Source organism: Poecilia latipinna, unplaced genomic scaffold (genome assembly GCF_001443285.1).
Source record: "Poecilia latipinna isolate Pla-1442-1.1 unplaced genomic scaffold, P_latipinna-1.0 Scaffold814, whole genome shotgun sequence".
NCBI classification, from domain to species: Eukaryota; Metazoa; Chordata; class Actinopteri; order Cyprinodontiformes; family Poeciliidae; genus Poecilia; species Poecilia latipinna.
Window position 1 is genome coordinate 430129 of NW_015113430.1, and position 22834 is coordinate 452962.

Here is a 22834-nt window from a genome sequence, read left to right on the forward strand (position 1 = left end):
TTAATCGTAAGAATAATCGATAGATTACTCGATTACTAAAATATTCGTTTACAAAGCCCTAATCTTTATACTACGTTGGCATCTGAACTTTATTTTATTATGTTTCAAACGTTCTTCCACAAACATATTAGCAATAATAGTTTGCACAGTCTATCACAGCATATTACATCAGATGTTGGCTTTTAAGGTGCAAAAAAACTAGATATTAAGGAAACAGCAGGTATCAGGATTAGGACATCTCTGGAACCAATCAGAAAATAAGTAGGGCTTTTACAAGAGGACAGGCATTCTGCTTTACACAATCAGCTTTGTCTTTTCACTTAGTAAAGAGACCAGAAAAAGGCAGCAACAGATGTTGTTTTATTCCCTCCCCTCCGCCCCCCTACAAATGTCATTAGGTCAGAGTATTTGTAATTGCAATGTTTGCTGGTCTCCGTTTCATTATTCAAACACTGTGCTTGTGTATAGAAAAAAATGCACCATTGTCACTTTGTACTGTCAACATTGGTATTCGGCAAAATCCATGAACATTTGAGCTCGGGCCATGTTTGGCAGAGAAGCCATTCGCTCCCAGAGATTCGTTCCATCAGGCTCTTTGGGAAGAGGTCACCGAGGTGGGTGGAGATAAAGAGACGTGTTCTGCAGCAAAGGCAAAGAGGAGAAGGAGAAGAGCAAGAGCAAGACGTTGGGGGGTCCAGGTCACGTGGTAGAACTCAAGACCTTGTGCTTGAGGTAGTGCACTTCCCCTGAGCTACATTTACCCTTTAGCTGCAGTCAGGCAGAGCGGCTTGGGCGGACGTAGGTAGGTGGGGGTGTAAAAGCCAATGTGGAAACAACAGAGAGAAGCTAGATGAGTGAGCAGGAGAGAGAATATTGCATCGAATCCTAATGTCAGATCAGAGCGGAGCTGAATGGCGAGCCAATCTCTCCTGCCAGCAGCGTACAAATATGCATCTGTATCAGGGGTAAAATATTGTGATCTTTGATTATTCTCTCTTTCACCTTTCATTAATGTCACCCAGATAGAAAGTAAGGCAGCTTGACATGCCCACAAGAGCGAAGAAAGGATTTCACAGACAACACTAGTGAGATAGCACAGGTTTTTGACAGAACCCTTTGTTTCCTCTGTCTTATTGCTGCACATTGCCTCTATGCAGTTGTAGGTCACACTCATTTCATGCGGAGATACAGCCCTCAGCTGGCTGTTTTCACCATTTTATGTGCCGTTTTGTGGGCCAATGTGATAAGGATAAAAATAGGCTATTGCCCCCATCATAACCAATGAGGATTACATGGGCATTAAAAAGTATTTTACATGAAAATGTGCTCTTGCAAACAAGTTTGTGCATAAAAGTTTAATTCAGCCAAAAGAACTAAAACACGAGAATCATTTCTTAAACTGATATACGCCGACTGGGAATAACGTTATGATCAGGCAAAGTTAATAATCCTCATCTCTTTACTATTGCACCATACTGTTGCATTGGGAAATATTAGGCAGGAAGAAGGGACATTTTGTCCTTGAAACTGTTGAGTCAAGAGCAGGAAAACAGGACAAGAGAGTAAAGATTTAAGTCAGTTTGACAAGAGCCAAATTGTGATGGAAGGATGAATGGGTCAGAGCTCCCAGTGGGGATTCCAGGTTTGCAGGAGTAAGTGGTGGGCAACTATCTATCAAGGTACAAGGAATGGGGAACCAGCATCATGGACAGGCAAGGCTAAAATGATGCACACGTATAGAGATCGTAGGGCCATTTAGTTATTAGTCATTTACATGAACATTCTTCAATATATGTAGTAATCCGTCATGTTCTTACAGCGAGGCCATATGAACTGTCACAAAGCAACTATAGTTCAGGAGCACAACAACAATTTTAAGTTGTTGAGTTGGCCTTCAAATTCCCCAGGCCTCAATCTAATCGTCTGTGGCTTGTGCTGTCCTAACAAGTCTAGTCTTTGGAAGCCCCACCCGACACCTGGCGAAACATCAACGACCTGCTGCAAACTTCTTGGTGCCTGATACCATATCTCGCCTTTAGGGAGCTAGCGCAGTGCATGCTCCAATGGATTGGCACCCAAAGTTTGATCAACACAATTTTACCCAAGACGGTCGTAATGTTATGCCTGATGGGTTTATATTTATAAAATGTACATTCATGTGGGATATGAATACGAAACAGAATTTAATGGCGATGCAGTAAATTTTCTTCCTTTGGACTGTTAATACCTAAATTTGAATTAAATATAGAACAGGGACAAAAAAGCCCAGCAAAGGTAAGAGTTGAGTGATAAAATTACATCATTGCAAGTCTGCACTGTTGGTCTGCGTGTGGCAAATTTTGTCGGCGGGGTCACTTTGTTTACCGTAATGAAATGAAAAGCTACAAATAAAGTCCTGTTTCACAGTCATGCAGAGATCCCATTTCTCAAGATAAATAATTCAGATTGTACATGCTGGCAGGCCGAGAATAGATTCCTAAAATAACAAGAGGGAGGAGGGATGGAAGAAAGAGGGTAGCAGAAAATTGTGAAGTAACTATCCAAAGTGGCTGACAGACAGCCAGCCAGGGACTTTGGCATCCCAAAGCACCTCAACCTCCAGTCTCTCCTTGCATCTCTCCTGATATTGTTACGTGGACATCATTATTTCTATCACACACCATAAAGTTGACGTCTTCCTGTCTTGTGTCTTGATTAAACACGTCTTTCCTATAAGTGATTGCTTCTCTTGCCGTCAGACATGTTCTGTTAAACTCAGCCGCCATAGATAAAAAAAAAAGGCAATTTCACATTAAGATGCCAAATCACCAAAAGTACACTTTACCCCAAACAGCGAAAGTAGGACAGCCACAGTGATGCTTCAAGGTTTCACTTTAACATTCAGGAATCAATCCCTGCTCCCAATCCGGCATATTAGGTTGATCTGTGCCAGCAGCCCAAGCAAGCAGCTGTCCAGGGCTGTACCTTTCCCCGAAGCAAACTGTGCCAGCACTGCTCCTCGATTCTCTGATAACATTAATGCTAGGCAGATGTCCCTGAACTAGTCCAGGCATTTTCTTAATATTAGAGCTGACGACTGGACACTTTTCTCAGTCCCTGTCTTAAAAGTCCCCTGTGGCTTTTAAGAGCAGCCTTAATATTGACCCACAATATCTTTCACATCAACAAGAGTCAAGCTATTCCCATCCCTAATGGTAGAAAAATCAATAGGTAACGAATGGGTTTATTTATATTTCATGCAATGGTGTGTCATGTTTTGCCTTTTGTGACAACTTTATTGCTGTGGGGCATAAGGGGCATAAGAGAAAGAACATTTGGGGCATCATAATGAAAACAAAATGAAATGCATTTCTTCGCATCTCTATCATTTATTTTGTCATTCTGCAGCAAATGACATCTGTTCCAGATGGGGATCTCCTCCTTATCTCACCAGGGCTCTACTTCTAACATTAGTCTAAGTCAACCTCAGTAGGAACACTAGTATGAAAAGACAGTTTGGTTCTCAGATCTCATCTTATAATTCCCTGTTATCAAAGTGCTGTTTGAAGTTCATGTTTTATAAGAGAGATTTGCGTGTCAGGCAATGAATGCTACAGACTTTGAGCAGAAGCGTGTTCAAGTTTGTGCTCCTACCCTGATGAAAACTTTTGCCCTATATGTTTTTTATCAGGAATTTTCTTTGAGTTAAGAGGCAATGTGATGCTCTTTCCACGCTCAATATTATGCACTTGGAAGTTCTTTATAATAAAGTCAGTGTATGAAAACAATGAATGGAACAACGTGTCGTGATAATAAAACGGCACCAAGTTTCTCTTAAACCCCCCAATTTACAAGTCAGCATAAGTTTGTCTGGTAAAGTGTCAGCAATTAATATCTTTCAGCTTAACATCCTTTTTCTATGCTTGAAATTTTCAACAAAGGATGTAATTATTGAATGGCCCTGTTGTGTTCACATAGTTGACTAATAAAGATTGCTTCCAATAAAGACTTCTGGCTGACGGCATTCTGTAACATAAGCACAGGAGAAGTTCCTTTAACTTTTAAACCATCTCCATAGCAGCATTTTGTGTAGGCAATTAAAAAAAGGGCAACAAAAGATGTAGCGAGCATTTAGTTCAAAGCTTCCAATCGGTGTCATGCCAAAGAGTTACTTTGCAATTTATGATGAGTATGGGTTGAAATTATTCACCTCTAGTTCCAAATCTAAAATATTTACAGAATGATGCATTTTGGATCATTTTTTTTTTTTTATCTTTATCATTTTGAGATTTCCAAAAACAACTCATAAAATTTGTTGGTATCAAAACCACCACATATTTAGACAAACAAAGATCAGAATACATCAACACATCAAAACCAAGATCGGATTGGCCTATGAAACAATAAAACATTTTCTGGTAAAATGTCGCCTTGCCTTGTTCCCGTGAACCCAATATCATGCACCGTCTGACTGTATGATCGAGATGTACTGCATAGTTACGTCTCTGGTACGGAATGGCATTGAAAGTCATCCTTGACTATTATTAAGTGATAGGATGAGATGGGGCCAATAGGAAAGTCACACGATCAAGGATGTCAAGGAAGAATGATTGAAAGAGCAAAATAAATCCACTGCATGTAATGGTAAGATTAAAAACCAAATACCAAAAAGGTGCATGAACCATTGGAAAGTTAGGGCAGACTGACCAAAACCATGCCAACACTTGTAGGCAGCAGTACCTTTGAAATAGAGCAGTCAGAAATGATTCTTCTGAATAACGTTTAAAACCTCTTCTTCCTTCATGCACCAAAGCAAAGGTTACCCCAATCATTGTTTCGGCTGCAGTGGTTTTACAGCTCCGGAATGACTGCTTCTCTCCCCATTACCTCTGCACTCCTTTGATTGGCACATGGGTGGAAATGGGGCCGCCAGAGAGTGGGTGGGTGGGTAATCATGGGATTGTGTGTCAAAGTGTGTGCATGCTTGCAGTACTATTTGTCTTTTCAGCAGGTAAGATGGAAAAGGCAGGTGAGACGTGGCCGGGTTTAATTTAAAGGGCTCTTTACAATGCCCACTGAACCAATAGTGACATTCCTAAATGATGCATCAGAGGCACGTAATTTCATGGTTTTCTTTTCCTGCGATATGTCCAGTGCCCTTGCCTGCTGTCATTTTCACGGCAACGCTTTTAATTCACATACAATGCATACAGAAGGAGCAATCATGCAATATTCCTTGATCCTGTAGGAGTGCTAATCTCTCTGTAATCCGCTGCTTCCATATCTGCTCTTGAATCATCTGGTTGGAACAGGTGTCCTTTCCAGTCCAGCGGTGCAGTGATTTAGGAGAAGTGACTGACAGTGAGAGAGACGGAGGGCGATATTAGAGGCTAATGGAGTTAATATCCTGAGATGTAGATAAAAGGCAAGGAGAGACTGAAAAGGGGAGAGATGGAGAGCAACCGGAGTTACAGGAACTGCAATGAGTACAGATCTAATTTTACAGCTTATCGTCATTGTTAAGGTAGAAAAACAATAATTCAACAGGCAAGGGCCGAGGAGCCTGTACAGAGGTGTGAATACTTATCCAAGTGTGAGTTTAAGAGAGCAGGAATATGTGGAGAATTATCTGACTCGGTGGTTTAGGTAGATGCATCCAGCTGGGACAGACAGGACTGTAGCTGATAACTGGCCAGATTATCGGCCTCTTTCCACACACACACACACACACACACCAGCAGAGAGAAGATGATTCCCCAAGAGCATATTTTTTCATAAAAGTGCTCAGACAATGTGTGCATCTACGGGGAATCTATTTAGAACATCCACCATGCATGCCATGCTATGAATCAGAGCAGTATCTATTCAAAGCGGGGAATAACTATGGAACTGAAACGCTACGTTTAACTTTGCTTGACGCCATTAAAGTAAACAAAAAGGATCTGAATGCTACATAATTGCCTTTTTCCACCCTGGGACTGGTTATTGCTTGAACCTGGACCGCCTGCCCCGATGTTCCTAATAAAATATCCGGAGTTGAATCAGCTGACTCACGTCTCTTTAATCAGAAAATAACACAAAGTTTTTCAAACCGTAATAATTTTATAAGAAATTTTGTTCTCGTGTTTTTATAACTTTCATCTGCTGAGTTTACTTTACATTTATATAGATTTTTATTTTTTTTAAAAGCTGCATTGCTACAATTTGATATGCATGTAAGTGTCTATATTAGAAATATTCAAACTTAGAAGTTAATGTTTTATTTAAATGGAAGTGGCATATTGGTATATTTTTCCTCCTTTGCGCTCCAGAGCTGAGAGATGTAGCTTCATTGATTCTGATCACAACAGGTCAAAAGTAAAAGATCGCGTGAAAAGGCTGGGTGAAACTGGTGAATGTGTCATTATCCTCATTAAAATGAGTCCTGCATGTAATAACATGAACTGAAGGACCGTTCAAAGAAGAAAAAGACAGCATTGTTCCCAAAGAAACACAGCAAAGCTACATACCAATTTCCAAATGCATTTAGCGACGCATAACTTGCTTTATGGAGAATATGATGTTCTAAATTAAAACTTACTAAGATTAACCACTGCCGGTGTGACACACATTAATATTGATAATTCAAATGGTTGCTTGTTCTGCTTCATTTCCACTCCTGCACCACAATCTGCTCAGGTGTGGTGGTAAAGCATGCTGAGATGTCATGCAGCATGATGTCCTGCATAGACATACAGACTTGTTGAGTAAAGTTGTGTCACAGAAACAAATCTAAATTTGAAATAATTCAGCTCTCAGTCACCGAAAGTTTCTGCTCTGAGACCGACAGAACCACTCCAGACTTTAGTCACAACATTGTTAGACATGTGCAGCATCAGAACCATACATAACAGCTTTTTTTTTCATCATCATACATGTGACATTTTTCACACTGTACAGCCCTACCTTTTATTATTATTATTATTATTTATTTTTTTAATGGTCAAATATTTGCAAAGTTAGAGGAGAAGGATGTCAGTTCACTCTTTCTTGTTAGACCATTTTAATTTACATTTATAATGTTGTCAGACTGTCCAATGCATTTTCAAAAACACTGAAATACACACACAGATTGAAAATCATTAATGACTTTCTTTTGTGTAATTTTCTAATGGATATAGAAACACTAATAAATGCACATTTAACAATAAAAAACTCCATATTTACTTGATTTTTGTGTGATACCTAGAGGTCTATTTCATTTATCTAGACTTTGTTTTTCTCTGGTCAGTTTTTATTCAGTCCAAAGCTACTTCGAGTCTTCGCCCTGTTATTGAACAAAATAAAAAGGGTGTTTTCTATCTACAAGGGGCTTTGTGAAGCAAAACTGGGACACACGATTCAGTACTGGGGAGAGATCAGACAGAGAGTCGGGAGCAAGCTCTGAAATTTTGGCAAAGAATTGACCAAACCCCCAGAGGTGTGTCTTGTTATCTTAGCAGAAGAAGTTATTACAATGTTGTACCGTGCAGTAACTCAATAAACAGTGTGATTATATCCCACTCTAATTCAAGCTGAAGTGGGCAGCGGAGATTTTACCGATTATTGATGAGTGTTATATTTATGTGAGTTTATACACATTTTCGTGTGTACATGTGCTTCAGTTTGTGTTAATCTCCTCCCATCTGCTGGTGGACCTTCTCTCCCTGTTCAGAGGCCTGTGGTGCCCCGCCCGATCTGCCAAGCCTGACCTCGCTGTGTGCGAGTCGGAGAGAGTGTGTGTGCCCCAGCTTGTGTGTGGGTTGCTTGATGAGCCCCGTTCCTCTTGAAGTGGTGTCATTAAAGCAAAAAGAAGAAGCAAACGGGTGATTGCAGTGATTTGGCAAAGGTTGCAAAGAATCTGTCCTCCAATCAGAGCCCTCGCCTGGCCCCTTCAGCTCCACTGCAATCACAGAGCGCCGAGTCTGACGAGAGTGTGCAAAACTTGCGTGCACACACACACACACACACACACACACACACACACACACACCTTTCTATAGCTTATCAGCTTAAGGTATGAGCTTGGTCTTTTCTGCAAAAGCTGTGGGACCATATTCACATCACATAAATGAGTTTGTCAAATAAAATAATCTGTGCAGAGGAGAAAAGGCATGAATCAATAACGTCAAATTATTGCAACAATACTGTTTTTGCATTATTGAGCAACATTTAAAGACCTACAGAGTCCACCGGTATTCAACCATTGATGCACAATGAGGAAGATTGCCAGTCTCAGACAAACTGTGAAGTATAAGGGTTGTAGGTGGATGTTTTGCAGCAGGAGAGACTGGTGCACTCTACAAAACGGATGTCATATGGAAAGAACGCTATGCAGACATATTGAAGCAACATCTCAAGACATTATCAAGAAGATCAATGTGTCGTCACAAATAGGTCTTCCCAATGACAATGGTCCTACGGTTACCGTGGTTAACCAAAACATCTGCCACAAAACACACAGTTTAAAGGCAATTCCAAAATATAACAACAAAATATGTGTAAACTTCCCTTGAAAATTTTCTTTATCATTGAACTGGCATAAAAGAAATATAAATACTTTTTGTAATCTCAACTGACCTTAAAGAAAGGAAACTTGTACTCACAAAAAATTTTAACAAAATAAATTATTATTATTCAAATGCATATCTGGTATAATGACCTAGATACAACACAGTTCAGAGGACAGTTCACACAAGTGTATGTAAGAATTTCTTCCTGGTTATTTCTAATAGTTGAATAATGTAAGCAGGTCTATGATTGGCTCAATTATTCCCACAAAGTCTCCAGCAACCATCTTCACTGCCTTAATGTTTTTTTTTTTTTTTCTGGATGGATATGAAAGAATCTCACAAAGTTCTGCCACTATAACCCAATGCCATTAGTTGGATTACATTTCTTTTTACCACTAATTATTTGTATGTTTTTTTTTTCTATGCCTAAAATCATTATTCATGATAGACCCCCAATCAGCTGTGCTCATATGATTTTAATTAATACTAAGAGTCAATAAGAAAAACCAGAGAGAGAGAGAAAAGGTTGCATGAATCACATACAAAACCAAACGCTAAACTGATCTGCAGTCAGTCGTTCCCCCTCGGAGTTGTAGTTACTATAATGAGAGTGGCATAGGAGATACATACAAAAGGCCACTTCTTCCCCATCTCCATCCCTCTCTCAAAGAAGACAAGTTTGTTTCTCAAGGTGATTGTTGCAGTGATAAGGGAGAGGGTGTTATTAAGGGTGACAGCGAAGGGGCTGAGAGGCAGCGGCTGACTGGATAACCTTGTCCCCATCCCTGCCTCGCTTCCTTCTGCATGATCTCCACCACTGGCCTGCCCTGCCTGCTTGCTTGTCTGAACACAATCTGCTGGCTGGAATTACCTCGCAGCCCCAGGAAAACTAAACATGATTTCTGACCTTTCCTTTCTGTGTTCAACAATAACCTTTGCTGATCCGCCTACGCCACGAGACCACTGCAACGAGTGAAGGGGACGGAGCAGGAAAAGGGTGTGTGTGTGTGTGTGTGTGTGTATGTGTGCGCGTGCGTGTGTGCTTCTTTAAATGCTATTCAAGATAAATGTGTGTTTAGCTGAATATGTGCATGTATATTTATAGGCGAGTACAGAGGGGAAATTACTTAAAATAACTTAACAGCCAAACAATACAGTAAGTGCTTCCTTGGAGAAGTTGGTGATTTTATGTCTGTGGATTTATGTCTGAATTTAGATCCCAGCTGGGAATTTTTTTTTTTTTTTAGTGTTCCTCCACGTGTGCTTCTCCAGGTACTTCCTCCCACAGTTCAAAAATCTGCATGTTAGTTTAATTAGGCAATCTAAATTGCCCTGAGGTGTGACTGTGTGCATGCATGACTGCATGTTGCTCTGCAATGAATCTGTCCATGGTGTACCCAGCCTTTCAGCCACTGACTAAAGGCAAAAGCCCTCTCCACGATCCTGCAACCACAAAGGCAGGTAGAAAAGATGGTTGGAAGATTTTGTATTTAGGCTACACTCTTAATCAACAAACTGGATGCTGCTAAGGAATTCTGGAGTACTTTTAGGTATAGTAAACAAAACTAGAAGGATTCATAAAACCTTTATTTATAGGATAAATCAGCACCACTTCTGCATCTTGATGGCAATAAATTCAATATACACTCTCCTTGTTCACGTAAGCAGAGTGCAATCTTCTGGAAAACATGTTGCTGACGTTCCGGCGACAGATTGTTGTGTTTATTGACTTCTAATAGAAGACCGAATCTAAGTCAAAGTTCCCCAACTTTTATTAAAACACATGGAAGTAATAAAGACAATATCTAAAGTATTTGATCAAATAAGAGGAACCACTTATGCTACCGTACATGTTTGAACTGATCAAACTTTGGGAGAATACAACCTCTAGTGATTTAAAAAAAAAAAAAAAAAGAAGCAGCAGAGTCTGTTAAGCCTGTGATGTTTTACAGATTTGGCAATGGTGGAGTATTGGATTTAAGATTTTGTTTTCTTCCTGTCAGCGCATCTGCTGATTATAGCACAGAAGTTACTGTAGCATTTTTGCTTGTAGGAAAAAAATAAAATAAAATAAAATAGATTTTTAGACGCCATGTTTGTAGAGATTATGCATTTTCCAGCTAGCTAAACTCATTACATCATTAGTCTGGGTCTCTTCTTGTTCTTTGCCTTGTCAGCATGTTTGATGTTGGTATTATCATTAGTCGTTTGTTAGATAAGGCTAATTGATCTCCACCTACCCTGCATATTACTGAAATGTTGTGATCTACTTGTTCCACTGACTCTGCAAAACTGCTACATGCTCAGCACAATTTGACCCAGAGGAGCAAAGCGTATCCCTAAAGAAATTATTTCATCATCTCTTACTGCGTGTCTCTCATTCATAAAACCTAATTCCCCTCACCCCTCCTCTTTAAAAGATGCTACTTCATGCTGATGTGAGGGTAAATGTTTGCAGGCGGAGTGACCTGAACACCCTGGGCCGGTTCTGTGGAGTTAGCTGTCTGAACTCTTGGCAAGCGAAGGCTCGTGTATCTGTATTGTTTGTGTAAGAGCTTCACTATAGGGGATTTGGACAAGGCACACGAGCTCTGAATGTGGAACCCTGAGCTGGCCTCAGCATTGGATTAGTTCGCCCTGATCCTCACCACCTCTGAACATGCTCCCTACTATTTCAAGATCTCTCCATTTATGCCCAGCCAAGCACATTGTGGCCAGTAATCTATAGTTCTCTTCTCTCCAAAGAGAAAAGATATACACCCCATCCCTCTCACTGGTTTAGCCATACTTTTCTCTGTTTATTTTGCACTTGTTCTTTCTCTCTCCATCTCCTCCAGATAAATTCCCTTCCCTCACCTCTTTACTCTTGCCATTCCCCTTTCCTCTGCTCATCCCCCCTCACTCTAACTAACTCTCTCATTTTATTCCTCCTGACTTCTCTAAAGGGGATCAGTAGAGCTTACAGGCCTTCCTGCTTGGGTCATTACCGAGCTGCCCTGACACAAAAAGCTTGCCTTTTTAGAAAAAAAAAAAAAAAAAAAAAAAAAAAAACAGAAGCACACTTGCCGATGTTTAATACACGGGGCTATGCTTTGTGTTTTCAAAAGATAAGTTTGTTATCAAAACCTCAACATACACCAGGAACAACAGCTGAAGCCCTGCTTTCTCAATTTCACACTTTCATCTCTTGCTGAAGATCTCCTCTTCTTTGTTTCATCACATCTCCGACATGGAGAAAACCTGCCTGTTTATTTGCTGCACTCAGACTTACGATCCAACAAAACATTGCCGATAGGCCGACATTTCTGAACACAAGTCTGGAATGAAAAACCAAACAAACAAAACAAAACTAACAAAATCAATCCAGTGAGTAAATGCAATCCCAGTTTATGGAAATGTACAGTAGAGCGCCGGCCATATTTACTGGGACACCCATTATAAATGTGTAAAAAGCTCTATAATCAATACGTATTTTATTGTAGTCGTATAATCTCACTGAAAAATACATCAGTCCAACTTTTAGACTGAGTATATATGTAAGTGATTTATAACTTTTATAATTATCGATACCACTAATATCCATCTGTTAACTGCTCTCGCTCGTCCTTGCTGGGTCGATGGGGGGTTGGTTGTGCCTGTCTCCAGCAGACATTTGTACAACCTGGACAGGTCGACGATCTACCAACAACAATAAAAATAATAATTAAAAAAAACCTAAAAGACTCACACACACACTTCATCATTTCTAAAGTGCATGACAAATTAACCAAACATACAGTTGTAAAGTCGCACAGCACTGAGCACATCCTTCAGTGTCAGGAGTGGCAAGGAGAGATTCAGAAGGTTTTTCCTTCCACCTGCTTTTGGACAACAGATTCCCCTGCAGCTGGCCACTCACACACATAGGCTAAGACATACAGATATGCAATACACTCAGTAGTTTTCTGTTGAGTGCTATTAAGTACAGTGTGTATGAGTGGATGGACATCTTTTTTTCCCCAAATGTGCTTTTCTTCCATAAGTCTTAAGAATGTTGACGTGCAACACAAAGACTTTTTTGAATACCAGGAAATAAATCATAAAAACCAAGCTCTGGTGGACGCTTATGGATAACTGGAAATTGGTCATCACTGAGCCTTTCAGAGGGGAAATGGTCCAAATCATTTGCCCAGATCAACAGAAATGGTTCAACAGGCTCAAAATCCACCCTCTTTTGTTGTTATCTCAGTTCGAGCAAAAATCAAGTAGAAAACCTGTGATGCGAGCTAAAGTGAAAGCAGGTACAAGTGATCAACAAGAAATCTGGATGATCTAGAGAGATTACAGAGAGGAAGGAGATGGCTGATTGATTGTTTGATTGATGGATCTAAGATATCTCTTAATTATTTCCAAGCATGGGATGTCACCCCTATTGAATAAATGCATTCAAATAATATTATAATGCATTCCGTTATATGTTATTTGAATTAGTACAAAGTTTTTAGTTTGAGAATATGCAATTGCAACAAAAGACAAATTGATTGTAAGACTTTTTTTTTTTTAAACAAATCTTTACCAGGCGTTTCCATAAGTGTGGTAACATATAACCTGTAGTAAACATGTTCTTTTGTGCTCCCGTTCTCGTGTACATCAAATTTCCCACTGGGTGTGTTTGAATGAGGGAGAAGGCAAGTGCTTGTGCATGTGTCTGTGTGTGTGTGTGTGTGTGTAAGAGCCAAATGTACTGCATGTGTTTGTCTGTTTGTCCTCTCTGTGTGGGTGTGTGTGCGTGGGCGGCAGGCCTGCCTTGAAAATGCCAGAGCCTGTTTCTAATCCAGGCCTCCTCAGTGGGTTGCAGCTCTCGCTGTGCCAGGCAGGCCTGCTGCAACACCAACAGAGCCCCAGCTGACAGCTAGTCTGCTCTTGTTTCTGCCTTCTGAACAATCTCTAAGCTAAAAAAAAAAAACCCTAACAATGGGTTAAGCTGGAAAATGAGCAAAGCCAAGAAACACAGAGGAAAAAAGCAAATACTCAGAATAACCATTTAGCCTGACAGCAGGATAGGTCTTGAACTGAGAAAATATGATAAAAATACAAAATCATCAGTCTATAAAAAGGAAACAAAAAGAGGCAGGTAGTAATGGTGAGCTGCTGAGGGATGTGTGGGTTTTGGTAGCAGGTTCGGGATGAAATCAGAGTGGTTAAATCTGATTCATCCTCTGTGAAGACGCCAGGCTCTCTAAGGAGGTGGTGAACGGCGCTTCAAAAATGAACTATCAGCTGCTGTCAGTGCCAGTCATCAGTGCCATGTGTGATGGAAAATCAATCTATATCATATCAGAGGACCTGTGAGGAGAGAATGAGAAAGACAGGTCCCTGCTGCCTCCTCGCTGTGTCTCTTTAAATGTCTGCCCAACAGAAGCACCCCAGAAAGGCTCGCGTCATTGGTGACGGAGACGCTCGCCATGCTGGTGGCTCAATGTGTAACGGCTGCTGTTCTGCTAGATTAGGTAGGTGATTGGCCATTAATATTCATTTCACAGTGTGTCTTTGTTAGGTTGCAGCAAGGGCTGCCGGAGTGTTTGGATGGATTTACTCTACCATGTATATTTCCCATTAATTCCAACAGAAAAGATTAGTTCCCCATGTTAATTCTTTAGATGCGCTGTCATAGTTTTCCTATTTTCCACATATTGATAATATATCTAGGAGTCGCATGTTTTTGTTTTATTGTTTATATATATATAAGAAATATGAGGAACATGTTCTGCTGTCCTCCAATTTGATGACTGGACAAATTTACGTTTCCACGGCGACTACATGCAGTAATACCCCGATCCAGCCTGGCCCTGTCTGGTTTTAATAATGTTCAAGAGTTCCTCCAGGAGAAATGAAGGTCTAGCAGGCATAAAAATCCCAGTAACAGGTCCATCCCTAATGGACAGCAGACTGGCACAGGTGATCTGAACTGCCTTCGCCATAATGAGATTAAGGGACTAATTAGTCTGACTGTGTGTTTAGCTGTGACAGCGTTCGCTCAGGAATATATGCCCCCTATTGGACTAGGAGTGTGGCCCCTGAGAGAATAGGCCAGACTGAGTGTGTCCCCGGTGTCTTTCCCTCTGCTGTACTGAGAGGCTAATTAATATCTTTCTGCATTCGCTCTCCCAGCTCCTGTGTGCCATGCTGAGCTTTAGTCCTGCAGTTATTGGTTTAGATTCTGCTACTGGCAGCTGAATAAGTATCAAAAAACAAAAATCTGGGCAGTTTAGAGGGGACAATATTGCAATAATTAATCACCAACACAAGAATTACAGCAAATGAGCAGCTATAGCTTGTAAAAGTAGACCGTGGAGAAGCATCAACATAATCATCTGCTTCAAGCTACAAAAGCAGCTGAGGACGTACAAGCTAAATTATGTTTTCCAATGGCTACGAAAGGAAGTCAGGCCTGCCGTTCAGAAGCAAAATGAGAACTGGAGATTTGAAGTGACAATCAATTTAGAGATTCACCAAAATTATTTGTATTTTTTATTTTGGTAAAACGCGCCAAGTGCTTACTGGTCACGGTAACACCTAGTGAAGAAGCCATACCGTCAGCAACTGTCAGGGAGGCATTTAAAATTGAAATCGGAAGTAGACACTGAGAACAATTTTCTCTGTGGCTTGTCAAGATCTGCCTTCAGTTCATACAGGCTGCAAGAGAATGAGCGAGAGCAAGACTTCAGAGGATATCAGGGAGCCTGAACGGGCTCTGGTATATCCTCGCAACTTCTATACATCTGTTATGCTGCATGTTAAATTTGGACGTATTGGCAGCTTTCTTGATGTTAGAGTCAGTGTATAAATTACAATTTTCTGAAAACAAATATGTAAATATAGGGAGACTGCTGTTATACTACTGCTAACTACACTAATCAACTTCATAACCTTTTTCTCCTTTTCAATTTTTAGTAAATTATTCATAGATCTACATAGATTTTTAGTTCTCAAAGAGAAATTAGAGGCTGCTAGAGCTGGTCAGCAGGTTTAAGATCAGATTGGAAACTGGCCACCAAATTCTGATCAGTGCAAATAAATCCATCTCCCCTTGCACACTCTGTGCATCGCCCTTTTATCTCCACCTACAACATGTTAAAGTCGTGCCTGTGTTTGATCGCCCCCTTGGCACCACTCTGACCTGTTCATTTAGAATGATGTGTAACTCTCAGGTTTGCTCGAACACTCATTTGTTCCTCGGCGCAGTACCAGCTGCTGGGGCCAGTAAGGGACCCCATACCGACCACCATGCCCTGGGAGTCCTAAAACCGGCCACTCTCAAGCAAGTAAAGAGACAGCTGAGTGTCATTGTTAATGTGGACACACAGCACCACAATGGCAAAATCAATGGACCTATAGGGGACATCAATCTTGACAGCACGAGACCCCTTTTGCTCGTCTCACTACTCTTCTAAAGCTCCAAATGAATGGCTACCAGGAGAGTGGGAGAGAAAGAAAGAGGTACGGAAAGGAGAGAAAGAAAGAAAGCTTGAGGCACTGACAGTGATCTTTCACTGGCCTTTCCTCCATTCATCCCAGGGGGGTTTGCTGTCCTTTGAAGATTGTGTGCATCTGACCGACAGCCAAATGGCCAGCCATCCTAATTCACCCAAAACAGGCAGAGGTTTTTAGGTAAAGCCTCAGAAGTGCAGCACAGCAGCTGTATGCGTTTGGCATCATTTCTGCATTTTTGCATTTTCTTCTTTTCTCCCTCTGTTTTTCCACTTCCAAATTTTTAATTTGCACTGGGATGAGATGGACTGGAAACAGTATTCCTCCTTTAAATAAGAACAAAACAAACAAACAAAAAAAGACACTTTGTCTGCTAGGAGACGCATGAGATGTTTACACACACACACAGACACACACACACACACACACACACAAAGTAAATAACAGCGAGGTTCATCATCTCTGCTACCTACTTGAAGGATAGCTGCTCAGAACATTAACATATATGCAGATAGGCAGCGAGTAAACGAAAGCCTCCAAAAACGGGAGAGATCAAAGACAACAGAATTAAGGCCAAGTAATAAGGATGTTGGCAAGCGCTTTGCAAATTTATTGATTGTTTGGCAAGCTTTAAATGTTGCTGCTCCATTTTCTCTGTGTCTATAACTGTACCCTCACAAATCAAGCGGGGTGGGCTTTAACAAGGCCCTGGTGTGGAAATGATTTTAGGCGAGGGACTAATCACAATCTCATTTACACTTAAACAATAATGTATTTGAAGGAAGAGCGAGCGGGAAAGACATGGGCAGTCGGGGGAGCCAATCACAGCCCCACATCTCCTCAATAACCTATTCTCTAATCAATTACAGGCATTAAAGCGGGAAGCTGAACAAGACTACAGGAGATTAATTCTCAATTCAAAAGGATTTGAACCAGAAACAAACAACAACAACAAAAACAAGATCAAGAAAGATGACAAATATAGATTGGAATAGAGATGCCATCAAATCTGCTTGCGTTTGATGTCACATAATCTGTTTAGTGTACATTCAGACACAGTCTGATTCGTCGTTCAGGATTGAGTTGCTACCATTTACGAACAGCATGAGGGATAAAAAGGTTTGGGACAAAAAAAAACAACAAACAGTACTGGTTGAGGGAAATATTGCAGACAGAGCAGAGGTCGGAAAGGGAAGTGAGAAATTATTCCGCTTAAATAGGATGGAGAGGAAAAAGAGGGAGATGAAAAATGATGAAGAAAAGAAGACAACTACCTCCACGGCTCTCGCTGTCTGCCGGTTTCACCTGGATGGGGCGGGTCATCTGGAGCAGATGAAAGACAAAGCAACAGAGAGGTTAGCGTCTTCGCTACAAGCTACAAGAAAGTCAGGGTTCTCTCGAAACAGATCAAAACTTCTTGGCAGAGGGTGGAAACCAACACACCAGCATCCTTCATTACTGCAATTCAGTTTAATGAAAACAGCCTGGCCCCTTCTGTCTTCTATGCAGAAGGTGTGCGTGTGGAGGCCACATCTGTACATTCTGAGGTTTTTCTCAGCAGCTGCAAGGGATACATATGCGTGTCTAAGAGAAAGAGGCCAAGACAGTCCTAATAAAAGTGAATCCAGCCACAGGAGGAGAGGGATCAATGCGGGCCTATTGATCCAGGCCCTTGGGCTGTGGAGAGTGTCTGGCTGGGAAGAATTCTCTGGTTAGGAGGCTCACTCTAATCCACTGGACCCTGATAAGAATGGCATTGCCTGGATTAGATGCCTGTGTCATCACAGCCTTTGTGTCACGCTCTTCTCCTTCCCCAATATTACCTCTTTCTTTTCTCATTATTGCTGCTCAAGCCAAACACTTTCTCTATACTTGTTGGGTCCCGTTTGTTTGGAGGAAAATGTAAAATGATGGAAGATTTCTTTTACCGATGGAAGGTTTTTAAATTATATTTTCTCATTATGTTTGTACTTACAAGGCGGTCTTGCTTTTGTGACGACGTAATCAAAGTCTTGTGAATGTGTTGGCAAAGTTTATACTTGGAATTCAACTTCATAAGCAGAAATGTAAATGTAAAACCCAAGAAAGACCAAATACCCAATGCTCTCACGGTTTGAACCTCTAGCTTCAAAATGTTTTATGAGGATTTTGTGTGATAGACGAAACAAAGTAGAGTATAATTGTTGAGTGGATTTTTTTCTACCATATAAAATCCTAATAAAACACATTGAGGTTTATGGCTTTGACATGACACAATGTGGAAAGTTCAAGAGGTAAAAACACTTTTGCAAAGCATTATATTTCAGCACTGTTTTATTTAAACAAATAACAAAAAAAAAAAACATTTACCATCACAAGGCCTTCCGAGTAAAACCATTTTAAAGAAATTACCAAGAGACAGTTTTTCCTTAACCATATATGTACATTTGACCCATCTTCCCATGGTGTCTTTTTTTTTTTTTTTTTAAGTTCAATTCCTGAACGAGGATGAAAAGGTCAGATTTAAAGACAGGGCAATCCAATAAAAGCATGACATGTTCAAGGAGAAACACCATAATGGGATTTTAAAATGTCTTAATAACATGGTGATGTATGGGGGAACCGGGCCAGGCCCAATTCATTAAGTGCTAAATGTATCAATTTTCACCTTGAGGAAGTGAGTAACCTTCCTTTGCTGAAATTATTCCATAAATTTGCCCACTGTAAATAATAACTAGCACCAGTTAAGACTTTGTGGGAAAGTAAGGAGGATGTTGCAGGCTTTTGTGAGAGTTGAGGTTTCAGCTCCTTGTTTCTTGAGTGGCTCCTTGTCTGCAAATGCTTTTTCTTCCCTTGTACAACATAAGCTAAGTAATTCTACAGTATGGTAATGCCAAGCCACAGGGTGCATCACACCACAGCATGCACGGATAGATTACAGCATCACAACCGGATGCATGTTGAAAGCCTAAAAAAAGCATTCTCATATGGGAGAAAACAACACATTCATTTCAGACCTCTTTTCTATTCACAAATAAATAAATAAATAAATACTTCTCTGATGTGGACCTTGATTATTTAAATAGACAAAAATAGATTAAAAAAAAAATGCAAACTTGTTTAAGTTTGAATGTGGTGAGGAGGAACTGCTGCTCCTTCACGATAGCACAGACTCAGGCAGCTCCATGGGGCGACTGTGTGGGGGAGGAAACTCTCTCCAAAGCTAGTTACTGTTCAGCCTCCAACATGCCAGCTTAATGGTCTACTTATTTGCCCGAAAGCAATGCATTATGGTCCCGAACAGCGGATGGCTCTCAGTTCGTTAAATTTCCCTCGAACACATGGAGGGGGGGAAAAAAAAAAAAAAACATATTTCCTGTAGAAATTAAATGGACATAGTCTCCTCCTTTATATGTATTTTGTCACCGACACAGACAAGGTAGATCTAATTTAAATACATTAAGGACTACTTTCTCCAGGAAAGCGGCGCAGTCAATGCGGTGTTGCTTTTCACAAGAGCCGGGCTTATACACAAACGAAAAAAACTTGACAAGAGTATGAAGTGCTTTCTCTAGAAACAATCAGTCAATATGGCTATGGTGTTTGTATGTATTAACGTATTCAAGAATTAAAAAAGTCTAAAGTATGCACAAGAATAAAGATGAAAAAAGTGCAGAAAACAACAATTTTGCTCTGCCAACTACACCTATATAATCTTCTCTGTCAAATACACTTACAGTTCTCCAAAAGTCTTAAATTATAGCATATGAATTTGTGATTCAAGTACTTTTAAAAATGTGATTATATTTATCACCATTTTGATTTGGACTGTGGGCACTCTAGGTTTTTCCCATTAAGATTTTACTCTCATCTATTTACTCAGTCTGAAATTGCTCAGAGGTTCACTGGCCATTTTATTGGGTACACACTTTAACTTTAATAGTAAGGTGTTTGACCCCCACCCCTTTTGCTGTAGGAAGTAATAATACTTTGTGTCAGAATAAACAGGGTATTGGAAATGTTCCTCATATATTTTGGTCCGTACTGACGTGAAAGAATCACATAACTGCTGCAATTTTTTGGGATGTATTTCTTGTTCTAAATGCTCTGACAGATTGAGGTGTGATGACAGTGAGCTAAATCTCATGTTCAATAAACCAGGTTGAGATTATTTGAGTTTTGTGATCATAAAAAGCTTTGATTGAAATACATTTTAATAGCCTTTTTTCTTCACTCTGAGAATCAGAACTTGAAGAAGTCGTCTTCATCAGGCCTAGACTCCTGATACACTGACTTATTGCCATGCTTGAGCCGAGTCAGTATTTTAACAACTGAGGAAGCTCCTAAAAAAAGAGGCTGGTGAGGGTATATTGTATACATTAGAGATTTCATAAGAAAACAAGTAGAAGAAAACAAGTAGAAGAAAATAAAAATGATTAAAACAGTCAGATAGTTCTTTAAAGCAAATTTACAAGGTTTTTGATAAGCTTTATGTTGAGCTTTCTGTCCTGTTTTGAATCCTATAATTTTAAGGTAAAACACAATGAGTAAAGTTGCATGCTGTAAAATATGGCGTTGAAATGAAAAAGAGACACTTTTCTTAAGAATAAAACACCGCTGCTTTCAGTAACGTTGCCCTTTAGTCCGTTTAAATCTCAAACACCAAAACCAGGTAGACATGAAAGAGAACTTACCGTGTTGCTCTAAGGACTCAGAAGGGCTCAGTTCACAACCTTCAAATGAATCTACCTTTATTCTCAGAAAAAAAATACTCCTTGCTTTTTTTATTCCTTCTTCTTTTTGCTATGAGCCTTTCTCTTCCTCTATTTCCCACTCCACAAAGCTCTGCAGCTCCAAGGGCTTTGACAAATCTAAAGTTCCATATGCTTTTATTGAGCTGCCTCATTTGCCCAGTTAAGCCCCCAGTCAGTTGAATTAAGCTCTTAGCTCTAGCATGAAGCTTTTTCATATGGAGGGTCAGACAGAAACCCCAGGGCCTACAGTACATAATGTAGTGTGCAATCGTCCTGGAATATCCAGCTGCTTTGTCTCTGTTCATTAATCTTTAAGACTGATGGTTGGCTACAGTGTTACTTTGGATAGATATGGTTGATTGGGATCACGTAAATTGGATCTCTGTTGGACCAACATACTGGCATTAAAACATATCCAAGTTCTTAGAACTTTATTAAACTTCAGTATCAGGGTATCTAGCTGTTTATTTTTTTTAAATATTGGAGCAACACTAAGTGGAGTTGGATTCTAGCGCTGATAGATGGCCCTTTGATTTCAAATTACAAAAAATGCAAGTAGTATAAATAAGTATGTTGTGTTTACAACTAATGTTATCATAACACCTAGATAGTGGCCAATTGGCCATTATCTCAGGTTTCAAACCACTCTGGTTAATAGTTTCAGTGGTAGACCTCTGCTTGTACACGTACCAAAATGTCTCTTCCAGTTAATCACAAAATATTTTTCAGCTTTGTTACAAATGGGAGGTTTGATCAAAATCAGAAGCATCTGATTAGAGATGCCTGCCAATTTCTAAGTGTGTATTCTGCAATAATAAAACCGACATAACAAAGCTGGCAAACCCATAAGCTTGTGTTACTTAGAACTAATAAAACTTCATATTCAAACATAATGATCAGTGTATTTTCGTTGGCTGTTGCTTCAAGTAAGCAGACCTTCATCCCCTGTTTTGAGTGGTTGTTGGTCCAACAAAGAGTCATTTTATTCAAATCAAATCAAATTTTATTTGTATAGCACATTTCAGCAGCAAGGCATTTCAAAGTGCTTTACATAATTAAAAACAGAAACACAGTCATGTTACATTGAATAAACAGTAAAAAAGAGGAAGAAAAAAAATTAATAGGTAAAAAGTAAAGATAAAAATATTAAAAACATTAAAGATATTAAAACCTGCACTCTAACCCTAATTCACCCATAAGCAACTCTAAATGGTGGGGTTTTATGTTGAAATTTAAAGGCACCCAGTGTTTCAGCCGTTTTACCATTTTCTGGAAATGTGTTCCAAATTTGTGGTGCATAGAAGCTGAATGCTGCTTCTCCTTGTTTGGTTCTGGTTCTGGGGATGCAGAGCAGACCAGAACCAGAAGATCTGAGGGGCCTAGACGGTTGGTACAGCAACAACAGATCTTTAATGTATTGTGGTTCTTCCTATTTTTACGGCTTTGCAGTAAAAACAAGAAATGGAAAAAAAATAAAAATAAAAAGACTGGTCAAACTATATCTTCCAAAATTTACAGGTTATTTCACTTATTCCTCACTGCATTTTTTTTTCAATATCATCATTCATGAGTTTATCAGCTGGTCACTTTTCTTATTATCCCTTTCCTTTTCCCTGGAAAATTAGTTGAATATTCCTAGCTGAGCAATAGTTTATTGGATTGGGTATTTTAACTGTTCTGGAAAGACGTGTATATTCTGTCTTTATCTGCTTTTGCTGCTTGAGAACGACATGAATTTATTCCATACTTGTGCTATGATGCAACCTCATCAGGTTTGCATTTTAAAAATGCAAACTTGAAAACAGCTGACAAAGAGTGAAAGTTGTTTAGCCAATGGTAACAGATTATATATATATATGATTTTGTTAGCAAATAATTATTATATTATTATTATTATTATTAATTGTTGATGACCAATTATTGTTGTGCCATTACCAAAAATGAGCTTGGTAGAAAAATCCCAAACTATGCAGCTCCGGCACCTTCCCCAACAAATAAAGCCAGTAAATAGATACATTTACTAAAGCTATTGGCCTTTTTTTTTTTTTTTTTTTTTAATATAAAAATAGAAAAATACCTGAATAGAAAAACTTATTATCCCCAAACTTTTATTTTCACAAT

The 22834-nt window shown here is 39.7% G+C and overlaps 1 protein-coding gene across 7 annotated transcripts in view; it reads right to left on the reverse strand.

Annotated features, from left to right (window-relative positions):
* The window catches only part of LOC106956403 (CUGBP Elav-like family member 5), a 132381-nt gene extending 115042 nt beyond the window's left edge, over positions 1–17339 (reverse strand). For 6 of the 7 annotated variants that reach the window (XM_015047217.1, XM_015047220.1, XM_015047219.1 and 3 more), the window contains exon 1: positions 17252–17318. In XM_015047217.1, coding sequence (XP_014902703.1) covers positions 17252–17303 — 52 coding nt within the window. In that variant the 5' untranslated portion in view covers positions 17304–17318. Of the gene's footprint in view, positions 1–17251 lie in introns of all 7 variants that reach the window. The other variant, XM_015047214.1, reaches the window with a different exon arrangement.
* Between the last annotated feature and the right edge of the window lie 5495 nt (positions 17340–22834).